Below are 10,509 nucleotides of genomic sequence, written 5' to 3' on the forward strand. Positions count from 1 at the left end.
AGTTACACAGTAGCTCACTGAGCCCTCTCTCCTGCTCTTGCAGTTGTGGATTTCTGCAAACAGAACAACGGGGGCTGTGCCAAGGTCGCCAAGTGCTCCCAGAAGGGCACAAAGGTGTCCTGCAGCTGCTCGAAGGGCTACCAAGGGGATGGCCACAGCTGCACAGAGATAGACCCCTGTGCGGACGGCCTCAACGGCGGGTGTCATGAGCATGCCACCTGCAAGATGACCGGCCCGGTGAGTCTCTCTTCCTCAGGAAATCTGAGAGCAGTTTTTTGTGCCTCACTCAGCCTTGCTTCTCTACTCTTCTTACCCTGCAGCCTCTTCGTAGGCATTCTTCCCACCTGGGTCTATTTTTTATTAAGTGGGCAGGCGAAATACAAGGTGATATTCTAAGCAATAAAAGGACATGAGAAATCCACAGAAAGCCTATCGTTTAGTGGATAGACGTGTACCAACACTAAGTTCTTAGTTTTGACAAGTGTACTGTGGTTATGTAAGATGTTAATATTTGGAGAAACTGGGTAGAGAGTATCTTTTGCACCTTTTCTAAACTCCAAAATTATTCAAAATAAAAAAGTGTATTAAAATTTTTTTAAAAAGCTGGTAAGAAACGGCAGGAAAAGTGCAGGTTTGGGCACTCCCTCGAGTCTTTCTAGAATGGAATCAGTGCCCTGTTTGTTTATCTGGTGGGAAGAGAAGATGGTGGAGGGTAATGTCCCTGGGGTTATCAGCATGAACTTTGAGTCTAGGCTCCTGCACTTACATGCTGTGTGGCATGGAGCTGACTACTTAATCTCTCTGAGCCTGTTTCCTCATTTGCAAAGTAGACCCTCTAGAATTATTGTGGAAATTAAATGAGATCATTCATTGATTCAACGAATGGTCTTCCAGCACCTACTATGCGTTGTCCCAGAGATGTAGCAATAAAAATTCTATATATGAACGAGTCAAGGGAGGGGGCAGTGCTCAGTGCAGAAACAAATGTACAGGATATGTCAGAGAGCACCGAGGCGGGGGGAACATAATCGGGCCAATGTGATGGACCCGGCTGGGAGAGCTACTTTATTCAGGGGCATCAGGGAGGCTCTCTCTGGGGAAGCAACTTTTGAGCTGAGACATAAAGGATGACATTTCATCACGAGCCTGTACAAACACAACGCGTCCCACCGGACAGGAGAGATGATTATTCTTGGTCCTTCCACATATCTCCTATGCCGGATGGTGGCCCGCGGAGCACTTGTGCGTCCTGGGATCCTAGAGAAAGGGCTTTTTCATCTTTTCCTCTCTCCCCACAGGGCAAGAAGAAGTGCGAATGTAAAAGTCATTACGTGGGGGACGGGCTGGACTGCGAGCCAGAGCAGCTGCCCATTGACCGCTGCTTACAAGACAACGGGCAGTGCCACGCCGATGCCAGCTGTGCCGACCTGCATTTCCAGGGTCAGTGTGGCTAGGGGCTGCTGGCCCAAAGCGCTTGGTTTTCAGGCTTGGGGGAGGGATCTGTGCAAGGGCGAAAGAAAACAATTTTTTAACTTAAAATTTTTAATTTGTTTTTTAAATTTTAATTTAAATTTTAATTCGAATTTTTAAAATGAAAAACTGGGGACCAAACAGCCCAAGCATTGGCCGGACCCAGGGCCCAGGAGGCAGCGGGCCTCCGTAGTGGAGGGTCCACGTAAACTCAGAACTGGACCCTGAGCCTCAAGAACCAGGAGGGAGCTCGAAGGTCATCTCTCATGAATTTTCTTTGCTTTCTGCAAGTTGCTTAGTAACCCCTGCAACCAGTTGATTGGACCTGAATCTGAAGAGCATAGTTTAGGGTTTACATAACCAAAGAGGAAGCACCTGCTACATTCAGAAGCAATTTCTTAGCAACTGTTTTGATAGTAGCACATTAATTGGCATAGGCCCCACTCACTTCCAAGGATGATTTGAATGTCTGATAATAAACTCACAGGCATAATGAAGCTGAGAAGTACAGAGGGGCAGGCATTTGGGCATCTTGGAGGAAAGCCAAAAAGGACCCAAATACTCGTTCTGAGCCAGGGTGAGGAGGGGCCTCAGAGGTTCAGAAAGCGATTCAGGGCACTGCATCCTATGGCTGATGGGATGTCTCTGACTAGGTTGGTGCTGCTTTACAGACATGATGATTTTAGTGAAGCAGTTTTTACACATTTAAATAATAACTATTGACTTAATACCCGTTATATACTGTCTTAGTCCATCTGGGCTGCTACAGTAAAGTACTATAGTTTGGGTGGCTTATAAACAACAAATTTATTTCTCACAGTTCTCGAAGCTGGAGATCTGAGATCAGAATGCCAGCACGCAGGGTTCTAGTGAGGGCCGTCTTCTAGGTTGCAGACTGCCAACTTCTCATTGTGCCTCGCATGGCAGAAGAGGCAAGGGAGCTCTCTGGGGTCCCTTTTATAAGGGCACTAATCCCATTCGTGAGGGCTCCACCGTCACGACCTCATCACTTCCCAAAGGCCTCACCTCCTAATACCATCCCATTGGGGGTTAGGATTTCAATATATGAATATCGGGGGGACACAAACATTCAGTCCATAACATATATCAAGTCCTAAGACCCCTCAAATTTCTTTGAGAGATGAGATAGAGGATGCATATTAGCAGAGAAAATATCTAGGATATATAACATTGTCTGCTTTCAAGGAGATGCCCAATGTAGCTGAAATTTTTATCATACCAGGAAAAGAAAGTATTAAGACAGAAGACAGCAATTTGTCTGATGCTGATGATGCAACTGAAATGAGACAGAAAATGAGACAAAACTTGAAAGCAGGGACTCGAACAGATATTTGCACATCCATGTTCACAGCCGCATATTCACAATACCCAAAAGGTAGAAACAAGCCAAATGTCCATCAACAAATAAATGAATAAACAAAATGTAATATATCCATATAATGGGATATTATTCAGCTTAGAAAAGAAATGAAATTCTGATACATGCTACAACATGAATGAACCTTGAAAACAGCACCCTATCTAAATAAAATAAGCCAAACACGAAAGAACAAATTTATGATGCCACATATAGAGACTCAGTAGATTGTCTTCCACTTTAAAGTCTTTCAAAGTCCTTCGCAGGAAGTACTGCCAACCAGGCAGGCTGACCTGGGCGATTCCTCACCTTCCCCTGCCAGATTCCACCGTTGGCGTGTTCCATCTTCGCTCCCCACTGGGCCAGTACAAGCTGACCTTTGACAAAGCCAAAGAGGCCTGTGCCAACGAAGCTGCAACCATGGCAACCTACAACCAGCTGTCCTATGCTCAGAAGGTGGGTCCCCAGTTAGTGGTGGCACCATGCAGGCAGGATCTGCTGGGAGGAGCTAAGCACTCTTCTTACCATGGGGAAACTTAGGCTGTTGCCTTCTTGGATGGGGGTGCAGGAAGCTCCTGGAGCTATAATGATTTGTCACATCCTTTAAGTGTCTACAATGTGAAGGGCGGTTTGTTAATATTACTGTCCACCCTTACAACATCCCTGGAGGGACAAATAGGGCAACCAAGGCTCTGAAAAGTTAAGTAATGTGCCCAATGTCACCCAGATAAGAAGTGCCAGATCCACTATTCAAATGTGCCCTGACTCCAAAAGTCTGTTTTTCTACCATGGCATTCAACTGCCGAGACAGAGGCACAGAATAATAAGAGTGCATAGCTCACAGCTGAGAACCGGAAAGAGATCAATAACCACAAGCCTTGGATCTCCCTGAACCCACAAAGCAGTCGAATTTCTCTGAAATAGCTAGAGCTCTCTACGTCTGGAAGGGCTGTGAAATGGATTGCCCCAGCTCAGCCACAGCCAGGCAGGAAATGGAGCTCTGGCCAGCGCTGCTCTCTTGGCCTCTAAAACCAGAAGCCCTGTCTATTGGGAAAGGCCAGCATCTTGAAGGTACCTGCTAGTGACTGCCTCCTGGGTATAGAGGAGGTGACTGCCTACATGGTATGTTTTAACGCTCTTCCTTCAACCTCCGTCACTACCAACTCTCTCCACCTTTCTTCAGACCTGACGTTTCTTTACCAAGGAGCAAAGCCTTTGATGCCAGAACCAGCATCTTTGAGGGGCTGAATTTCTGCTCTCCTGCTTGCTGGTTGTTTGGCCTTGATCAAGCCATTGCAACCTCTGTGCTATTTGGGATGTTTATAGGAGGACTAAAGGCGATAGGGCACAGTGACTGGCACACAGTAGGAGCTCCGTTGTTAAGAGTAAAAGCTCTAGAGTAGACTACCTGGGTATGAATCTCAGGGTTGTGTGACTTGGAGCAAGTTACTCAATTCTTCTTTGCCTCAGTTTTCTCAATTATATGATAGGGATCTTTTTAAGTTCCTATCTCAAAGTCTTGATGACACATGAAAAGCCCTTGTAATAGAACCTGGCTCAGAATAAGCTCTCAGTAAGTGTTATGGTGATGATGATGGTGATCACAGTGAGGATGATGATAATGGTGGTGATGGTGATGATGATAGTGGTGATGATCAACAGGGCTCTATCAACTCATAAGCAGAAGAATTTGCACTCAGGGTTAAATGGCTGATAGCAAATCCTTAAGAGCGGAGAGAAGAGAAATGAATGTGAAGGATTCGGGCACCTATAAGAAAGAGAAGGCACCACTTTCATTCATCCAATGGCTTAATCAACAAAAACTTAATGAGCACCTGCTATGTTTCAGGCATAGGGACACAGTAGGCAAAATGAGACTCCATAGAGTTTACAGTCTGGTTGGGGAATCAGATGTTAACCACAGGAGCCCACAACAAATATGAAATTGCAACTGATCTGTGGCCACATGTGTCCCTACAGGCCAAGTACCACCTCTGTTCAGCAGGCTGGCTTGAGAGTGGGCGGGTCGCCTACCCCACAGCCTATGCCTCCCAGAACTGTGGCTCCGGCGTCGTTGGGATAGTGGACTATGGACCAAGAAACAACAAGAGTGAAATGTGGGATGTCTTCTGCTACCGGATGAAAGGTAACTGCCCCAGCTATACTTCAGATTCCAGGCCATGAAGCTGCCGAGCAATCCTCAGCCTGGCCAGCCAATCTCCCAGGGTAAGCTTGGCAGCCCAGATCCCTGCCTCACTGCAGTGGGACCCCATGTGCTCCTGCCTTCCAGATGTGAACTGCACCTGTAAGGTGGGCTACGTGGGAGATGGCTTCTCGTGCAGTGGGAATCTGTTGCAGGTCCTGATGTCCTTCCCCTCACTCACAAACTTCCTGATGGTACGTACCATGTCTGTTTGCTTTCACCTCAGGGAAGGAGGGGTTGCTTCAAAGCAAGCATGATAGAAAGGTAAGTCCTGGAATGAAGGCAAAGGCTCACAGTCATGGTTAAGAGCATGGGCACTAGACCACGTGGTCTGAATTTGAAGCTTGGGTTTGCCACTTGTTGCTTCACCTTAAAGTTACTTTCTTCTCTGGGCCTCAGTTTCCTCATCTGTAAAATGGAAATAATGAAAGCACCAACCTCATAGGGTCATTGTGATAATTAAATGAGTTAATATTTATAAAGCACTTAGACCCATGGCTAGCACGTGGAAAATGCTATATTGATGTTAGTAGTATTATTATCTCTATTTGCATCTAGATTGGCTTAAAAGTCTGATCTACAGAAATGAGATGCTCTTTTGTCTTCATGGGCAGGGTGGGACACAATGAGCTAAGCTTCCTTGGTGATCACCCAGTGAGCCAAATTACCGACATGATGTCAGCTTGCATTTTGCACTGCACTTAAAAGTCACTTCAGTATTCTGCAAGTTGTGTCTAATGAAGAGGAAGCCCTCTTCCTTGGAGAAGGATTTGTTATTGACTGATCTAAGAACTGAGCTAATCATAACAATAACAAGAATAGGTAACATTTCTTGAGCATTTACTTTGCACTGGGCACCATACTGAGCCCTTTCAGAGCACTTTTCACTCAGTCCACAGAATGTAAGCTCTGTAAGGGAAAGGATTTTCTCTGCTCGTGGCTGGCATATGGTAGGTGCTCAGTAATTACTTGTTAGAAGGAATAAATGCTCATGCAACCTTATAAGGTCACTTCCATCATTCCCATTTTGTAGATAAAGAAACTGAGACTTAGCAAGGTCAAGGACACAGCCAAGGAGCGTGGACTAGGCATAAATATAGGGCTTTCAGGATCAAGGCAAAAGTTAGAAGGAGAACCCCAAAATGGTGAGTCATTGTCCACAGACCAAAGGTATCAACCTAACTGGTATAAAAATCAGGATTACCATAAATAGTCTAAAGAAAAACACCCAAACCAACATTTCTATGTGGGAGCTTGTGGCAGCATTTCAGAGAAAAGACAGTATCAGAATAAAACCCACTGGCTGTTTGTCCTTCAGCAAATTAATTTCTCAGGGCATCAGTAGTCCTGTCTGCACAAAGACAGAGTTGAACAGGATAGTGTGATTTCTTAAAATTTGTTCAATGTGTATTTATTGTGTGCTCGATATGTCAGTGAACAAAATAAACCCAGAAAATAAACAGAATAAGCAAGTGAATAATGTCGAATGCTAATAAACGATACATACTACGGGGGGGAAAGTAGAGCAGGGAGGTGAGGTGGGGGGGAGGGGTGCCGCAGTCCTCCTATTTTGCAGAAAATGAAGAGGGAAGGCTTAGCGAGAAGGTGACATCTGAGTAAAGTGTGAACAGAGGAGAGGGAGTCAGCCATGCCGATTCGGGGAAAGAATGTTCCAGGTGGAAGGAACATCCAGGCAAAGGCTGAAAGGCGGGAGTGTGCCAGGCAAATTGGAGGGATAGCAAGGAAGCTGGTACGGCCGGAGCAGAGTGAGTGAGAGAGCGGAGCTGGGCACAGGGTCAGCGGGGCAGCAGTGCCCAGGTGGTTTGGGCCTCGTGGGCCATTTTAAGAACTTTGATGTTTCCTCTGAGTGAAGCCAGGGACATTGCAGGGTTCTGACAAGAGGAGACTCAAGATTTGACTTATTACCATTTCCAAGAGCTGCGTGGGCTGCCATATTGAGAATGGTCCGTGATGAGGCTATGACTTGAGACCTTGGGATTCTTCGCGGAAAATTGCACCCGAAACCCCCACAGAGTAGTCAGAAGAGACAGCAGAAGAGTGAGGCTAATGTCAGGAATATTCCCAGACGCGAGCCTCTCCAGCCACTGCTGTCCTTACACACCAGAGCTGGAGCATCTGATGGCTTCCTTCCTCTCCCCAGGGAGTGCTGGCCTATTCCAACAGCTCAGCCAGAGGCCGGGCGTTTCTGAAACACCTGACTGACCTGTCAATTCGCAGCACCCTCTTCGTGCCACAGAACAGCGGGCTGGGGGAAAATGAGGTGAGTCGGGTCCCCGGCGTCTGTGCCATAGACTAGCACTTCTAAACAGAATCAGTTACGTACCATCACAGTGATGCTACGTCACAACCCCCACCAAAACTCAGTGGTGGCTACACATTTATTGAGTTGACACATCAGCAGATCGGCTGGAGTGCCTCCAGTCTTGGCCAGGCAGGCTCACCTGTCTGAGATGGGCTGGCTAGCAGCTGATCTAGGCTGGCCTGGCTGGGGCTGCGCTCCGCAGGGCTCGCCCTCCAGCAGGCTAGCCCGGGCATTCTCATGGTGATGGCAGGAAGTGGTGAGAGCAAGCCCGATCCGGCCAGTCTTGCCTGGTCACATTTGCTAATATGCCACTGGCCCAATAAGTCACATGGCTGAGCCCAAAGTTAGAGTGGGAGGCTTTCAGAGTTGCATGGCAAAGGGCAAGGCTATAGGCAGGGGTGAAGAACCAGGGCCACTGATGCGACCAGTCTGCCACACCAAACTTCATCACGTCATGACACACAGGAACGGGCAGTGTTTACTCAGCCCTCCCATGGATGGCTGACCTATAGGCTCTGATAGCCCCAGGCCCTACTCGCCCCTCACCCCTGATGGCTGAGAGGAGCAACACAACACCTCTGCCCACTTGTTACCCTCTCAAGACTCACTTCTCCCAGGACACCATCAGGAAGCTCTGCTTAGATCATAAAGATGACTTTCAATGCACATCCTAGCGAGAGGTGAGCCTCTAGCATGGCCCAGACAACCAAAAGCCTGAAAAACACTTGACATTTCCTCATCTCCACATGGAGGCAGAAAAGCCAAGGCCATGAGGAGTGACTTTTTTTTTCCTGTGTTATCCTTATCGTTAAAAAGAAAAATATTGTTTGGCCCTTAAAAACTATCTTGTGTTTCTCCTTTCCTCTCAGACGCTGTCTGGGCGGGACATCGAGCACCACTTCGCCAATGTCAGCATCTTTTTTTACAACGACCTTGTCAATGGTACCATCCTGCAAACTAGGCTGGGAAGCCAGCTGCTCATCACCTCCAGCCAGGATCAGGGCCAACTGGTACGAAAAGTCTTCTGGGCTTATTAGGAAAACTGGAGAGAATATATGCCCACTATTATAATGTGAAAGTACACTCTTAACCTGCATGTAGCAGATGGTATTAGCTGCACGCCATAGCACATCACACTGACTATTAGGCCACTCTTATTCATTGGAAAATAAGCCATTGGTGAGGACCAGTCTCAGAAGTTGGTAATGAGGGACTGTAAATGAAACCACCTTAAAGCCGTCTGATTCTCTGCCTTCGTTTCTGTCAGACTATCAGCCTATCCCAGGCATTAACATGTAAGCCTTGAAGTAAATGACCCTACGATGAAAACCACTTCTGCCACTTACTAGCTGTAGGAACTTAGACCAGTTATCCGACTTCTCTGTGTCCCAATTTCCCTGTCTTAAAAATGGGAATGATGGTGATGTGTGGATGATGTTGACAATGATGGTGATGATGATATCGGTAGCAGTGGTGGCCGTGATGGTGATGGTGATGATAGTGATGGTGATGTTGGTGATGATGGTGATGGTGACATTAATTTTGATAATAGTGATTGTGGTGAGATGCTGTTAATGATGGTGATGGTGTTGATGTTGAGACAATGCTGGTAGTAATGATATTAACGGTGATGGTGATGATTATGATTATTTTGATGGTGGTGATGGTGGTGGTGGTGAGGGTGGTGAGGATGATGATGGTGATTTTGATATTAGAAGTGATGCTGATCGTGGTGGTAATGATGAGCTTGACAACCTTGATGTCAAAATCATAGGCTCTTGTGGGGATTCAGTGATTCAAGGCTTACGACATGCAAGAATAGTGTCTGGCATGTACCAAATGCTAAGTGTGGTTTTTTAAATTTTTACCTAATAAAAGATTTCTACTATTGAGGATCAGTAGTTTAGACTAGTGCTTCTCAAACTTTAACAGGCACTTGAATCACCTGCAGATTTGTTTAAATGCAGGTTACTTAAGCAGGTGGAGTGTGGGGCCTCAGGTTCTGCATTTCTAATGAGCTGTCAGGTGATTGCCGACACCACAGGCCAGTGGATCATTCTTTCATTAGCAAGCATTAGATCACTTAAAAATCTCTTTTCTAACAATGTGGTGTGACGTTCAGGGCAGTGGATCTGGAGTCCAGGGGCATGGGGTTTGCCACTTACTTCCTCGATGATCTTGGATTAACCATTTTCCTCCTGAACCTTCATCTATCAGACAAGGGGGCTGGACAAATTACCCCTTAGGTTCTCTGCAGTTCTTAGATCAAGTTGTTGGCACAAGGACAACTAATGTGTTCTGGTTGTCCCGATAGTGAAGGTGTCACTACTGACAGGAAGTGGGCTGCCTGTTGGTGAAGACGGGCCTGAAACCCAGGCTCCGAAATCTGAAGCAAAATGAACAACTTCCTTCCACCTGGGGAGAAAGAGTCAAATGACCACAGATCTTCAGCCCTCTTGTTTCCCTAGGAGACCAGGTTTGTCGATGGAAGAGCCATTCTGCAGTGGGACATCTTTGCTTCCAATGGGATCATTCATGTCATTTCCAGGCCTCTAAAAGCACCTCCTGCCCCAGTGGTGAGTATCCAGGGCTCCTGGAGAGGCGCCAGCAGGAGGCCGATGTCCACTGCCCAAGAGGCAAACTGTTGCTGGAAGCCCTGTCCACCTCCCTCCCCTGGGAAGTGGAGGAGCCTCCCCCACCCATGGCAGCTGGCCTTGGGGATGCCTGGCCCTGGTTCTTCCACCCCTATTCCTCTGCATTAGCAACCCAACATCTGTCACCATTAACACTTCAATGAAAGGGACAGGATGGGCCCGTGAAGAAACCACTGGAAGAACAGGAAATCCTGAGCCCCTCCGCTTCACAGCTGTGTGATCTTGGTCAAGTCCCAGAACTTCTCTGAGCCCCATTTTTCTTACCTGCAAAATGAGGGTCATAATGCCTTCCTCCCTGGGTTCTTGGGAGGACTAGGAGTTAATGGAAAATAATTCGGACAGTTCCCAGCACCTGGTACATGCTGTATAAGAGTCGGGTGGTTGGTTGGTGTTGTTGGTATCCTAACTTTGTTCTAAAGATCTGAGGGAGGGGTGAGCACAGCTGGCTGCTGGGAGGTTCCATAGCATAGTGGTGGAGTGC

General features: G+C 47.0%; 1 protein-coding gene across 1 annotated transcript in view; it reads left to right on the plus strand.

The window, feature by feature from the left end:
• The window catches only part of STAB2 (stabilin 2), a 151,462-nt gene that overhangs the window by 135,385 nt on the left and 5,568 nt on the right, over window positions 1–10,509 (plus strand). The window contains 8 exon segments of the mRNA XM_023527450.1: window positions 44–237; window positions 1,299–1,440; window positions 3,171–3,304; window positions 4,829–4,994; window positions 5,139–5,245; window positions 7,213–7,332; window positions 8,244–8,384; window positions 9,843–9,950. Of these exon segments, the coding sequence (XP_023383218.1) occupies window positions 44–237; window positions 1,299–1,440; window positions 3,171–3,304; window positions 4,829–4,994; window positions 5,139–5,245; window positions 7,213–7,332; window positions 8,244–8,384; window positions 9,843–9,950 (1,112 nt within the window).

This window comes from Pteropus vampyrus, unplaced genomic scaffold (genome assembly GCF_000151845.1).
Source record: "Pteropus vampyrus isolate Shadow unplaced genomic scaffold, Pvam_2.0 Scaffold16, whole genome shotgun sequence".
NCBI lineage: Eukaryota > Metazoa > Chordata > Mammalia > Chiroptera > Pteropodidae > Pteropus > Pteropus vampyrus.